We start from the raw sequence: 15,207 nt of genomic DNA, 5'->3' as shown, positions 1-15,207 counted from the left end.
TTTGGTCAGGGATCCTGTGCATGCCACACCTCCTGCCCAGCCTTGGGAGGGGAAGAACTTCCCCTGTATAAACCCGGGGCTGAGGCAGGGTTAGTGAGTCCAGGAAGAGTAGAGACAAGAGCAGCATAGGAAGCAGCAGAGTCACAAGGAGTCAGGGGCTGGCAGCTAAAGAGCTCGCCCTGACTAAGAAGATTCTTTACCGGACCCGGAGTCCGAGGCTGTGGGGACTAACTTCTACCCAGCAGCAGAATCCGTCAGGCAGGGGATTTCAGGTCCCCTGGCCCAGAAGCCCGAAGGCCCGGTCGCACGCGTGGGACCAGCACCGCCATCGTGGAGCGGAAGCCAATAGAAGGCCCCGAGTCACCGGCCATACGGGTGAGCACCACACGGTACACTCAGGGACGTGGGCTACTTACATCAGCTTCTAGCAAGGTAGCCAGAAGAGTACAGTCAGCTTGGGAGGCCTACAACTACGCCTGGCCAGGGGAGATCCCATCTGCTCAAGGACTGACCAGGCCCCGTTCGCTAGCAAGTACTCCGGGAGGGTCTATCGTTGTTACCAGTAAAGACCCTGAACGCTACCATACCGTCTCTGAGTGGTTCCTGCTACCCCCATCATCCACGTCGGCTGCCCTGAGGCCATACCCCTCCCGTTGGGGGTTATACTATCACGCTGCACCATCCTTCCACCGGCCTCAGTGGTCTGCCCTGCAGCAGCAGCCCCCTGGCTGCATTCAACGGGTGGCGTAGTCATCAACCATTTTCTACCGCTAACAGACTGCCGTCCAGTTTGACTCCCTGGGCACGGACCGGGTCACCGCCACGAGACTACAACCCTAAACAGATCCGGCTCCGGGTAAGCTCCCGCGTGCGCAACGCAGCGCGACACAGGCCCAGGGGCGCGTCAACTTTGGCGTAGTCGGCAGGATCACGTGCCCGCAACCACCGGGTACTGCGTGCCTGAAAAGCAAAGACTGTTCAAACTTACCAGTGGTGAAGATTCCCGCCATCGGTGAAGATTCCCGCCATCCGGCGCCATCTTCAGCCTTCTTCCCGCCATCGGTGAAGTTTCCCGCCATCCGGCGCCATCTTCAGCCTTCTTCCCGCCATCCGTGGAGTTTTCCCGCCATTGGACGCCATCTTGAGGACGCCGCGCGGGAAGAAGAGGGGCGTGGACTCCGAAAGCGCGCGAGAACTGAAGCCCCGCCTCACGTCCGGACGTTGCGTAAGGTCCTGGAAGGAGCCCAGCAGACGCCGACGTCACAGGAGCGCGACGGAAGGTCCTCAACCCTGACGATCCACTGCGGAGCCGCGGCCTACGGAACAGGATCATCGCAAGGTAGGCCACGGTCCACTAGGGGGGAGGAAGATGTCGGATACGGAGGAGAGCTCCACTGCCTCAACCCCCGCCAGCGCTACCGCTGTTGCAGTTATGCCCTTCACCATGCCCTATATCCCGGGAGCAGCTTGGCTACCCCAGTACTCAGGGGAGTCACATACCCTGCATGACTTTAGAGAAAAGCTGGATAGCCTCTTCCAGGTGTACCCCCTCACAGAAGAGCAAAAAGTGAGCATCCTGGTGGCCCAACTAACTGGGGCAGCCAAAAGGGAAGTAAAATCCTGGCCACCTGGGAGGAAGACTGTCGCAGGGATACTAACCCGGCTGAAGGACACCTTTGATACCCGCACCTCAGCCGAGATTAAACTTAGATTCTACGGGTGCAAGCAGCGAGCGCATGAGAGTATAAGGGACTATGCACTCAACCTACAAGAGGCCCTGAGGGCCATTAAGCAGACCGACCCTAATGGAGTGGGAAACGAGGACAGGCTGTTGACCGAACAATTTATAGAGGGTTTATATTGCAATGCCCACCGCACCCAGTTGCGGGCAATGGCCTTACAGGACCCTCATCTAGAATTTGCACAGTTCAAGGACAGAGCCATCCGGGTGCTCCGAGAACCGGCACCAGGTGGCGTTGTGACCCACAGACGCCCCACTACCACTTACTACCAGGAGGCGGCGCCCTTGTCAGCAGGGCCTGTGGGAGCTGATGCGCAGGCTTTGGACAATGACCCGGCTCCAGACCTACACCATCAGGTCCAAGAGCTAGCTAAAAGCGTTGCTGCGCTAACCCGAACTGTGCAGTCTTTACAGGTTTCCACTCCAGGGAAGATCCAGCTGGCATCCGGACCGGAGGACATCCCGTGGCGTCGACCAAGGAGGACCCCACCGGCCAGAGGAAGACCCAGTGACCGATACAGCGAGGACGGACGACCCATCTGCCGCCGCTGCAATCAACCCGGACATATGGAAAGGTACTGTTCTTTAAACGGGCACAACCTGGGGTAGAGGGCCAACCCCCAGGAAAAAGATCACCAGGCCCATCGAACTGGCGCGACAGATATGTGGGAGGACGTCCAGTCTTGCCTGTGGTACTGGATGGCATTCCCATGAGTGCCCTACTGGACACCGGGTCACAGGTCACCACCATCCCGTACGTGCTCTTCAAGCAGTACTGGAATGACTCGGATATTACCCGCTACCCTGACGACGACTTGAGTATCATCGCCAGCAATGGTCAGCCCGTGCCACAGATCGGATTTAAAGAGGTGACCATCAAAATTGGTAGAGTCGAACTGGCCGCACAGGGACTGATCATTGTAGATATTGATAAACATGAGAGTCACCCAAAAATAACTCTAGGAACTAATGTAATTGAAAATTGTCTTGCAGAGGTGATTTTCCTTTTACAGCAGGTTGCCAAGAATGCCAGCTCCGGCGAGCAGCGGGTGCTCCAGAAAGAGATCCGGGCACTGATGCAACGGCAACAAGTGGAACTCTCCGGCGGTGAGATTGGTAGCGTAAGAATGTGTGACCCTTTTCCTATTGCCATGCCCCCAAAAAGTGAAATGATGATTTGGTGCCGGGCAGCTATTGGTCTGAGAGGTAGAGATTACCAGGCAATGGTAGAACCAGTTTACTCAGACAGTAGGCCCACCATTTTGACAGCACGGGGGGTGGTCAATGTACGCCATGGGAGGGTGCCCGTTCGCATAATAAATATCGGGGAGAGGGAAGTGTACCTGCCCCGGTATGCCACGCTAGCCAAATTATATACCACTAATCAAAATTCTATACAATCTGTGGAACCCTTGCCTCCATCTCACCCGGAGGAAGGTAACGGCTCTAAGAAAGACATGGAGGACTGGTGTCAGCAACTACATCTGGGTACTGACTCCACTCCCTCACACCAGAAACAAGGAGTCTATCGGGTGGTTCAAGAGTATGAGAGAGTGTTTAGTAAACACCCGTTAGACTTCGGGCGAGTCAAGGGGGTAGAACACCGCATCCCCACGGGAGATCATCCTCCCATAAAAGAGAGGTATCGACCCGTACCCCCTGCACATTACCAACACGCCAAGGGGATGCTTAGAGACATGAAGGAGGCTGGGGTAATCCGGGATAGCTGTAGCCCCTGGGCAGCCCCACTAGTTTTAGTCAAAAAGAAAGACAACACCATGAGGATGTGTGTAGATTACCGGAAAATCAACCGTATCACACACAAGGATGCGTACCCCTTACCAAGGATAGAGGAGTCATTGGCTGCTTTAAGATCTGCTAACTTCTTCTCTACCTTGGATCTCACTAGCGGGTACTGGCAGGTTCCTGTAGCAGAGGCGGACCGGGAGAAGACCGCATTCACCACCCCGATGGGACTTAGCGAGTTCACCTGCATGCCGTTCGGACTCTGCAACGCCCCAGGAACCTTCCAACGATTAATGGAGTGCTGTCTGGGCCACAGAAACTTCGAGACGGTCCTGTTGTACCTGGACGATGTCATCGTATACTCCAAAACGTATGAGGACCACCTGAAACACCTGGCGGAGGTGTTCGAAGCTCTGGCGAGTTACGGCCTAAAGGTGAAACCCTCCAAGTGTCACCTCCTGAAACCAAAGGTGCAATACCTGGGACACGTGGTGAGCGCTGACGGAGTGGCTCCCGACCCCGATAAGATCACCGCAATCAAAGGATGGCCAAGCCCTTCCAGCGTAAAAGAAGTGCGGCAGTTCCTAGGGTTGGTAGGCTACTACCGAAGGTTTATTCCCGGTTTCACCAAAAAGGCGGCGCCTATGCAGGACCTCCTGATAGGCCAGTCCCGGAAGGCCAAGAACCAGAAGCCGCCCTTCAAATGGGAAGAGCTAGAGGAAGAGTCCTTCCGCCAGCTGAAGATGGCCCTCACGGGGGATGAAATCTTGGCGTATCCGGACTATAGCCAGCCCTTCATCCTCTACACCGACGCCAGTAACGTCGGGCTAGGAGCCGTACTGTCCCAGATTCAGCAGGGGAAAGAGCGAGTAATCGCCTATGCCAGCCGAAAACTGCGACCCACCGAAAGGAATCCCGAGAATTATAGCTCATTTAAGCTAGAGTTCCTGGCCGTGGTATGGGCAGTCACCGAGCGCTTTAAGCATTACCTCGCTTCTTCCCGGTTCACCGTATACACGGATAACAACCCGCTGACACACCTGGACACGGCAAGACTCGGTGCCCTGGAGCAGAGGTGGATGGCCCGTCTGTCCAACTACGAGTTCACAATTAAATACCGGGCAGGGCGCTCCAATACCAACGCGGACGCCCTGTCCAGGATGCCCAACCTGCCGGACGGAGGAGAAGATCCGGAGGGACTGGAAGAAGTTGAACTCCCTGCGTTCCACCGTCATGGGACTATCCAGTATTCCCACCGGGTAAGGAGTAAGCAGGCTGCTACGTTGAACCCCTTACCTCACTACAACTGGGCGGAAACGCAAGACAGCGACCCTGCCGTCCGACTGGTGAAGGAGATGCTGACTCGCCCGGAGGCTAGCCTGGAATCAGACGCTCCAGAGGAAGCCAAACAACTATGGGCAGAGAAGAGTCGACTGTTCCTTTACAAGGGGAAGTTGTGCCGCAGAATGGTTAACTCCAGGACGCATGAACTACTCTGGCAAGTAGTGGTGCCACGAAGAGACGCAGCCATGGTGATGGAGGCATACCACGACGGAGCTGGACACTTCGGGTGGAAAAAGCTGGAGTTCCTGCTGCGCGAGCGGTTCCACTGGGTAGGCATGAGGGGAACCATCGAGAAGTGGTGCAGAGACTGTGGCCCGTGCAATCTGAGAAGGAAGGACCGGGCCAGCCAGAAGACTCCCCTGCAGTCCATCGTCACCCGGCAACCGTTGGAACTGGTAGCCTTGGATCATGTAAAACTGACCCCCAGCAGAAGTGGCTACGTCTACGCGTTAACCATCGTGGATCATTACTCCCGGTTTCTGGTTGTCGTCCCCGTCAAGGACTTAACGGCTCGAACAGCAGCTAGAGCCTTCCAGCAGCACTTTTGCCGTCCACACGGGTACCCGGACCAAGTGCTGACGGACCAGGGACCTGCCTTTGAAGCGGAGGTCTTCCAGGAATTCTGCAATCTGTATGGCTGCCGGAAGATAAGGACGACACCCTACCATCCGCAAACTAATGGACTTTGTGAGAAAATGAACCAGGTGGTAATGGATCTTCTAAAAACGTTGCCCCTGGAAGAACGCAGTCTGTGGCCTGAGAAGTTGCCCGATCTGGTGGACCTATACAACCACATCCCGGTAGGTTCCACCAACTGTACCCCGGCTTACCTAATGAGGGCAAGACCTGGTAAGTTACCTGTTGACCTGGAAATGGGAGTCCTGACGCCCGAGGACACTTCACCAGAAACAGACTGGGACACAGAGAGGCAGCAGCAGTACCGGAAAGTACAGGAGAGCGTGGAGCGAAGTCTCTGTCAGGCTAGGGAAAGACAAGAGAAGACTTACAACCAGTATGCTCCCGCTGTTCCCCTGGTACCCGGAGAGCAGGTCTTGAAGAGGAAGAGACGGCTCCACAAGTTGGACGACCAGTGGGAGAAGGACCCGTACACCGTACTGCCCTCAAGCCACGAGAACCCGAAGGTCTGTACCATCAGTAAAGACGGAGGGGAAACCACAGCCATTGTATCCCGGGACCACCTGAAGAAGTGCCCCGAACAACTGAGGAACCCTGAGGAGGAACAGGAAGACCATCGACCCGTGGAAGAAAGGGAAGATATGGTTAGTACCGTGCTCGGGGACTTCCCTCGGTCTTGGACTCAAGTCAATGGTGCAGTTGTGGTACCCGTACTCACCTTCCTCCAACCATCATCCCAAGAACCTACGGAGCAACGGGTAGAGCTGGAAGAGCAGCCGGTCCAGGAGGCAGAAGACTCCACCCAAGCGGAACAGGAGAATCCACCCTCTGCTTATAGTGAGCCTGCCGTACCCCTAGTGAGACAAAGAGCCGGTAGACAGCTGCCCAGTTTACCCTTGACAGCTCCTACACCCTGTAGTTCAGGGCCAGACAGTCAGCTCCGTAGGTCCACTAGGGCCACTAGAGGCCAGTTACCCGCACGTTGGAGGATCTAAATGTTTAAGTTGTTTTACAATGTTTACCTGTTTATTGTTGCTTGTGTGTAATTTTGTGTTTCTAGTTGTTTTTAGGAGTCTTCGGTGGATTTACCGGGAATCCTTTGTATATAGTTGGAGCGTAACCCAGGATGGACTAGAGACTGTTAAGGACTCGGGGTAGGACAGACCCCTACCTGGTTACGTCTCCCTGTGTTGGTGAAATGGACACCTTTGCTTTTCTTCAAAGACTGCACCCGGTTGCGGACATCCGTGACCATCTTATTGTGTTTCCTTATTGTATTTTATTGTTCTTTGATATACCTTGTTATATTTTTCTAAAAAGTGTTTAGTCCCGGAGTACTAAATTTCACTAGGGGGGAGTGTGACACCCCAGGGGTCTGGTTGTCACAGTGATAGAGATATTACGTCTGAGAGCAGGTGGGAGGTCCTTTGGTCAGGGATCCTGTGCATGCCACACCTCCTGCCCAGCCTTGGGAGGGGAAGAACTTCCCCTGTATAAACCCGGGGCTGAGGCAGGGTTAGTGAGTCCAGGAAGAGTAGAGACAAGAGCAGCATAGGAAGCAGCAGAGTCACAAGGAGTCAGGGGCTGGCAGCTAAAGAGCTCGCCCTGACTAAGAAGATTCTTTACCGGACCCGGAGTCCGAGGCTGTGGGGACTAACTTCTACCCAGCAGCAGAATCCGTCAGGCAGGGGATTTCAGGTCCCCTGGCCCAGAAGCCCGAAGGCCCGGTCGCACGCGTGGGACCAGCACCGCCATCGTGGAGCGGAAGCCAATAGAAGGCCCCGAGTCACCGGCCATACGGGTGAGCACCACACGGTACACTCAGGGACGTGGGCTACTTACATCAGCTTCTAGCAAGGTAGCCAGAAGAGTACAGTCAGCTTGGGAGGCCTACAACTACGCCTGGCCAGGGGAGATCCCATCTGCTCAAGGACTGACCAGGCCCCGTTCGCTAGCAAGTACTCCGGGAGGGTCTATCGTTGTTACCAGTAAAGACCCTGAACGCTACCATACCGTCTCTGAGTGGTTCCTGCTACCCCCATCATCCACGTCGGCTGCCCTGAGGCCATACCCCTCCCGTTGGGGGTTATACTATCACGCTGCACCATCCTTCCACCGGCCTCAGTGGTCTGCCCTGCAGCAGCAGCCCCCTGGCTGCATTCAACGGGTGGCGTAGTCATCAACCATTTTCTACCGCTAACAGACTGCCGTCCAGTTTGACTCCCTGGGCACGGACCGGGTCACCGCCACGAGACTACAACCCTAAACAGATCCGGCTCCGGGTAAGCTCCCGCGTGCGCAACGCAGCGCGACACAGGCCCAGGGGCGCGTCAGGAGCCCCGGGAGAACATCCATGCCCCTCTCATCCTTGATAAATTTCTGTCTGGCCTAAAAAAGGGGGGGCCTAAAGGGGGGGTACTGTAGCGTCGGCGTCCCTGCCTCCTGCTAGGCAGGGACGCTGTTCCCCTCACCTCTCCACTCCGTGCTCGGCGTCCTCCTCCCGCGCGCTGCTTCCCGGCCACTATGATTAGGGCACGCGCGCGCGCTCCCCCTCTCTTAAAGGGGCCGCGCGCGCCGTCCTAAGGAGTCCCCGGCCAGTGGCCGGAGGACCTCACCATATATAAGGCACCTCCTCCAAAATGGAGGTGCCCGAGCAATGTTGTTGCAAAGCCTTCACTCTGCTTCTGCCCTCAGGTCCCGTTGCCAGTTACCTGCCAGTCACCTGCCAGATTCCTGCCTGTTACCTGCCAGTCACCTGCCAGATTCCTGCCTGTTACCTGCCAGTCACCTGCCAGATTCCTGCTTGATACCTGCCTGATATCCGTTTACCTGCTTGCAAGCCTGCGGTCCGACGGTCTGCCTTCCGACACCTGTCAGTCTGTCTATGGACCAGCCTGCCCGCTCACCTGGGAGCGCTCATCTGCTACCTGCCTGCTAGCCTACCTGGAGGCTCCGCCGTCACTTGCCGTGACCACCTGCCTGTCCAGAGACTCTTGCTTGCTCACCTGGGAGCGCTCACCTGCTACCTGTCTGCTAGCCTGCCTGGAGGCTCTGCCGTCACTTGCCGTGACCACCTGCCCGTCCAGAGACTCTTGCCCGCTCACCTGGGAGCGCTCACCTGCTACCTGCCTGCTAGCCTACCTGGAGGCTTTGCTGTCACTTGCCGTGACCACCTGCCTGTCCAAAGACTCTCGCCCGCTCACCTGGGAGCGCTCACCAGCCACCTGCCTGCTGTCCTTCTACCCAGAGACTGTCCCTGTCACTTGCCGTGAGTACCCGTCCTTCTACTCAGAGACTGTCCCTGTCACTTGCCGTGACTACCTGCCCTTCTACCCAGAGACTGTCCCTGTCACTTGCTGTGACTACCTGCCCTTCTACCCAGAGACTGTCCCTGTCACTTGCCGTGACTACCTGCCCGTCTTCCCTGGGAGCCACCCGCTTCCTTACAAGGACCGCCCCCTTGTACAGTTGCTCAGAGGTTCCGCCTCCCAGACCCGTTACACTGACACTAAAAAAATTTTCAGTGCACACAGCTTTCAATATGACAATAGCAACAGAAAAAAAACTGATTTTGTGCTCTGCAATAAGAAGCTCTGCAGACTGTGCAGAGCACAATTTCAACCCCACTAAATGAAAAGATGCACTGAGCTTGCTTGATTGCATTAGCAAGGGCAAAAAAAGATTCAAGGTATTCTGAGACAAGGAGCTCTATACCAGCGGTGCACAGCACTATTGCATGGCATGGGCCCTCTGTTTCTGTCAGAATCTCAGTACTTGCACAAGAACACCAAAAATGTGCTGCACCAGTGGTTGCAGAGGTGCACAAGCCAGGAATTATCTACACTATCTGACTACCACACAAGCGCCCATCTATCTAGCTAATATGTCTCATTACACAGGAGAACACTGAGCTGCGTCTGTCTCCAGCAGTGACAGGAATATAATGGCGCTGAGGGAACATGGCTGCTTTTTATATTGACATGTGATTTCTGCAGCCAATTGCAGAAGCCCTTATGTCTGGACAGTGTAGATGCTTCCTTTTCTATGATTGGCTGGCCGCGCTTTCCTCAGTTAAAGTTAGCTCCCACAGGAAAAAAAAACAAACAGTGCGCCGCTGATCTGACCTGTTATGAGCGCTCCACAGCCCCCACACTCACCTGGCACATGTCACCGCTCATCATACCCTTGCACTATGCTAACAAAACTGTTCAAATCGCGGTGGATGCCCTGTTTTTGCGGTCAGAAAATTTACTCGCATTTGTGATCACGAATCCGAATGTGCCATATTAGTGCCGAATTGGAAACTTTCGAACATTCGTCGAACAAATTCGCTCAACACTAATTGTGATATCTAGTCTGACTAAAATTTCTGTACATGCTATTTTGTGTTAACAGGAGGCTAGTCTAAAATGGTCTGTATTTCACCAGTGTTCCCCAACTCCAGTCCTCAGGGCCCACCAACAGATCATGTTTTCAGGATTATTAAATTATACCAACAAGGTCTAGAAGAAACAAAGAGTGGGGGAATTTGTGTTAATTTTTGTTTATGTTGTATTTTGGAAGAATTCAATAAAAATCTTATCTTATTTAAAAAAAAAAGATTTGGCCAGGGACCATTTCCAAAGATTAGACTAGTCCGCCTTTTGCCAGCACCACTGCTGGTGATTAGCAGGTTACTCTTATAGCGAGAAACCTGTATATCACCCCTAGTAGCACTGGAAAAAAGATCTTTAAATTGTTTTTTCTCTCAAACCTTGGAGCATTTCAGAGAAATGTATAACTGGCTTTAGTTGTTCAGTAGATCTCAATGAAAACATTGTGGAGCATTGTCATACAAAACACTTTTTACAAAAGGTTTATTTATATGGATTGCAAATGACGTGGCATTATTGAAAGCATTGTGGTGCAATCTCCAGTATCTCTGCCAATGATGCATTTAATTATGCCAAGCTTGGCAAAGTAACTCTCAGTAGTTAGAATGTGTCAATACTTGATGGCCGAACTTTCCCTTGGCTTGGTTATTTTGGATGACTTACCAACATTTTGGATTATGGCGCAAGCTATGCCAAACAAAAACATTAGAGGCGTCATTGTGTTCCAGAAAATAGGTGTTCCTTCCTCACCTTCTAACTAAATCTGCAGTAAAAATAAAGAAATTGTTTAATGTCAAGGTAGCAGTGAAAAACAAAAGGCACATGCAATACACATCTTCAATTAAATTAATTATGCTTACGGGAAATCTGTTTTTGGACATTTAGTATACAGTGAAACCTCTCCAAAAGATGACATCTTCGATAAAACTATTCTCTATTCTAGGTCAGATTTCCTGTGACAGATTTTTAGTTCCACCGTGTATTCTACATATTGTTTGAGCCAACCTCCTTGAAGACCACTTCTCAAGGCAACTTTGGGCAGACATGTTAGTTTTACAAGTTGTTTTCATCCTGTATTATTTATTCTTAGAAATAATGTAATTTATCTGTTATACTGAGGCTGTTATTCTTGTAAAAGAAACCATAGAAATACGGTTCCATAGAACTCTAGAATAGGCGAACCGTCAACTAAAAAGCTGATCCAGTTGTTATTCACATCAAGAGGACAGTATAATAAAGGTTTTTTACCGACAAAAATAATAATTACTATTGAAAAATTGAATTGTTTAGTGAGGTTCCTTTTGGTTGGTTGGGGTGCAATTTAGTTTTGATGGCACAGTAGCCCAAGTGTAAGGCCCTGTGCAATAAGAGCTTTGTACATAATTTGAGAAGACACATGCAGGTTTTCTTTATGCTGGAAAAAGGAGACACAAGTGAAGTAAGTTTTTTTCCCTGGTCTTATGAATGAAATAAATATCATATGCTTATTATTAGGCAGGACTCAGTGTTGGTTTTCATGACGTGCCCATCTATGTATTGATGCTCACAATAGAGACACAAAATATAATCTTATAATCATTAAACACTTCTGTGTAAATGGAGACTTCGGAAGCATATAGAAACCCCGAGGATCAGTAAGGCACTGTATCACAAGTGGTATCTTCACCTAGAATCAAAGATTCATATAAATGGGCTCTTTACAGTCTAATAGTTCATCATAAAACACTTGTTTGTGTTTGTGACAGAAGCTGCTTGTTGTTTTGGAAGCTAAAGTGGGCCCCTTAACATATTGGCTCCCTGTGAGACCGCATAGGTTGAACCAACGATATGTCCATCTCTGCCCTTATGGGAGAGTCAAAATACCTACGTATAGCAGTATCTGACATTCCATTAACATAGGATTATATTTTTAGTTAGATTCATATTCTGTACAATGCAATAAAATGATAGTGTGCATAAGGCATAATTCCAATTTTAGCAAGCAATAATAGGAAATGAGCCTGAATACAAGCTGGTATACGTACATAGTATAAGAGCACGTTCACACTGCAGGCATTTCACAGATAAAACCCATGAAAAAAAACATAGCATATATTCTTCAGCATGTAAATAAGTAAATAGGAATAGTACATGTAAATAAGGTACTTTGTCACCATCCCACAACAACAAGGTGTACCCAACGGGATGGTCCTAGCCAGTCTCTAGTTTTAAAGGGAACCTGTCACATGAAAAAAGCCACCAAACTGCAGACACAGGGCCGACCCTCAGGCCAACTGTGCCCCGAACCCGCCCCTTCAATAATATATATTCTGTACCTTATAATGACTGGATTTTGCAGCAAGGGGCCTGGATGTGGGCCCTTTTGCCTGCTTCCTGTATGGAGCTTGCTAAACTTAGGATCAATACTCAAAGTCATCACCAATTGGCAGCTGAACAGGGATGAGTGGATTGATCCGTGGATCAAATTAGAGTCAAATTTCCTAAATTTAATGGTTTCACTCGATTTGTAACATTTGGAGATTATATTCCAACCCAGGGTGGATTCATTCCCATGTGGCCACTGTGTCCCCTGTGCCAATGTCCTTCGGTGTACGTCGTTCCCCAGCTCTGATGGCTCCCGCCAGTTTGATATTCGCCATTTTATCTCTTGTAGTACCACACATGTGGTTTATTTTGCCACGTGTGGGTGCAATTTGATTTATGTTGGGTTAACTTCCAGGGAGCTTCGAGTCAGGGTTCAGGAACACGTACGGGACATTGGCGCAGCACGGACAGCCACAGATCCCCGAGAGCTGAAGACGCTACCCCGACACTTTAGAGATTTCCATAATTGTGACTCTCGTTCACTTAAGGTGCGGGGGATTGACAAAGTGTGTCTCGGCTCTCGGGGCGGGAATGCCAAACGCCTCCTAGCACAAAAGGAGGCGAGATGGATTATTACCCTTGACACCCTGGCACCGCGGGGTCTGAATGAAAATCTAGGCTTTTCATCATTCTTATGACCTAGATAGTGCTGCTCTGCGTCTCATATGCGTTATGATTATTTTCACTTTCTTTTGGATTTAACTCATGGCCTTTTTGAGACATATATAACTCTGATTAAGGTGTATCTGCTATTTGTTATTTCCTTAGGTTGTATTTGACTCTAGTGCCTATTGTGGCCCTTTTGTGCTCTCCTGTAGTCCCTGCTATTTAGTATATGGCGGGTTAAGTAGATATGGTGTGCCCATTTTATTTCTGCTTGATTTTATCTTTTTGATTTTAATTGTCTTATTTTTGATATATATCTTTCATTTAGTGTGTACAAATATCACCGGTCCCCATTCCGGCTATTACATATTTTCGTCTCATGGAAAACATTCTCTAACTTTATGAAGAAGGATGACTGACGGGCTCTGATGGATTCCGCCCACTCGGCTGCCCGTGCCCCGCCGTGGAATTGAATTCTTAACATCGTCGTACCTTACTATATGAACTTTGTTACCATCCCACAACAACAAGGTGTACCCAACGGGATGGTCCTAGCCAGTCTCTAGTTTTAAAGGGAACCTGTCACATGAAAAAAGCCACCAAACTGCAGACACAGGGCCGACCCTCAGGCCAACTGTGCCCCGAACCCGCCCCTTCAATAATATATATTCTGTACTTATAATGACTGGATTTTGCAGCAAGGGGCCTGGATGTGGGCCCTTTTGCCTGCTTCCTGTATGGAGCTTGCTAAACTTAGGATCAATACTCAAAGTCATCACCAATTGGCAGCTGAACAGGGATGAGTGGATTGATCCGTGGATCAAATTAGAGTCAAATTTCCTAAATTTAATGGTTTCACTCGATTTGTAACATTTGGAGATTATATTCATGGTTTAAAAAAGAAACCTTGTCAAGAACCATTTCTCGCACTGCCGAGGCCCCAGAATGCCCTACAGCTATGAAATCTTACAAATTACCATACATTATATAAAGGTGGTAAGTACCTGGACCATCAAAGATCCCAATGGAGCACAGTTTTTACATAAGAGTCATTTTCCATCTCCAGAGTCACTGGGTAAGTCTCTTCATTCTGTGGTACTTAAGCTGTTATGATCTTTCTCTTTCTCTCAAGTCTCCCTCACATGTATTTTCACAGCAATTACAAACTCTCCAGTATTAAGATTACACTAATTTATTAGCAAAAATTTTTGGGGGGCAAAATTCACCAAAGCCAGCAATTTCACATTTTAAAAGTTCCACTCATCTCTACAGCTAGACATTGCAAGAACAACATGAAACTGGACAAAAGGTTGGTAAAACCTGATAAGGGGTCTGAGCCAGTAGAAAAAAATAATGGGGTGTGAAAACAGCAAAAGTAACAAAAGGTTACTGCAACTTGGGGTAGCTTCAAAATTTTTCATTTTTCAAAGCAATCTGGTGAAATTACTTTGATAAATCAAATCCAAAAGTCCAAATATAGCTTTGTCATTACTAATGATTAGTGATGAGCGAATGTGCTTGCCACTACTCGGTACTCGGCTACGGCATTACAGTGCGTGGCAAGCAATCCCTGCATGTTCATTGGCTCTCTAAACAGCGCCAAACATGCAGAGCGGAGACCCGAGCTCCCCCCGAGCAGCTCAGAAATTCTCACCGAGCGCCGAACTTGTCGAGCACCGTGATGCTCGGGCGTGGTGGTTGTGGCATTGCAGTGATTGGCTGGCAGCATAGTGTCATCGGGTCTATTGAAGACCCGGTGATGCTAGGCTCATCACAGTCTACCCCGGAAACAGGCAGAGTAGGGAGAGCTGCTGCTGAGTCAGAGAGAGATTTGCTTGTTTATAGTTAGTATAGGTGTTCCACAGAATATCTATATATCCATCTGAACTAACAGTCCTTCTGAGGACTAATCCAGCTGCATATAATCAGTGGTGATAGCAGGAGTTAGACAGGCAGGCAATGTATGTGGCAGGCTTTAGTGTATATAGCACAAGAGGGTCCATAGCACGCTCTGTACGCTGCTGTTGTTACAGATATTTGTAGACATAGCCCTAGATATCAAGGGCCAGGGCTAATTCTTTTTTTATCTTAATCCTGGTTATTTTCTTAAGGTACCGTCACACTTAGCGATGCTACAGCGATCCCGACAGCGATACGACCTGGCAGGGATCATTGCTGCATCGCTATGTGGTCGCTGGTGAGATGTCAAACAGTCAGATCTTTCCAATGACGCAGCAACAATACGGCGACCCGTAGCGACCTGTATAACGATACAACGCAAATGCACGCAAACGAGGTCATTGGTAAGGTGTCAAACACACCGATGCATGCTACCCAGCAGGACCTCAACGAACAAAAAATGGTCCAGGCCATTTTGACACGACCAGCGATCTCACA

General features: G+C 50.3%; 1 protein-coding gene across 3 annotated transcripts in view; it reads right to left on the bottom strand.

Moving 5' to 3' along the window:
• The window catches only part of LOC141224337 (polymeric immunoglobulin receptor-like), a 161,644-nt gene that overhangs the window by 67,453 nt on the left and 78,984 nt on the right, over positions 1-15,207 (bottom strand). For all 3 annotated transcript variants that reach the window (XM_073666927.1, XM_073666932.1, XM_073666935.1), the window contains one exon: positions 10,504-10,603. In XM_073666927.1, the coding sequence (XP_073523028.1) occupies positions 10,504-10,558 (55 nt within the window). In that variant the 5' untranslated portion in view covers positions 10,559-10,603. The remainder of the gene's footprint in view (positions 1-10,503; positions 10,604-15,207) is intronic.

The sequence above is a fragment of the Phyllobates terribilis genome, unplaced genomic scaffold (genome assembly GCF_046119375.1).
Source record: "Phyllobates terribilis strain yellow unplaced genomic scaffold, ASM4611937v1 Scaffold_2__4_contigs__length_985480577, whole genome shotgun sequence".
In the NCBI taxonomy this organism is placed as follows: Eukaryota; Metazoa; Chordata; class Amphibia; order Anura; family Dendrobatidae; genus Phyllobates; species Phyllobates terribilis.
This window is presented reverse-complemented; position numbering and strand designations above follow the sequence as displayed.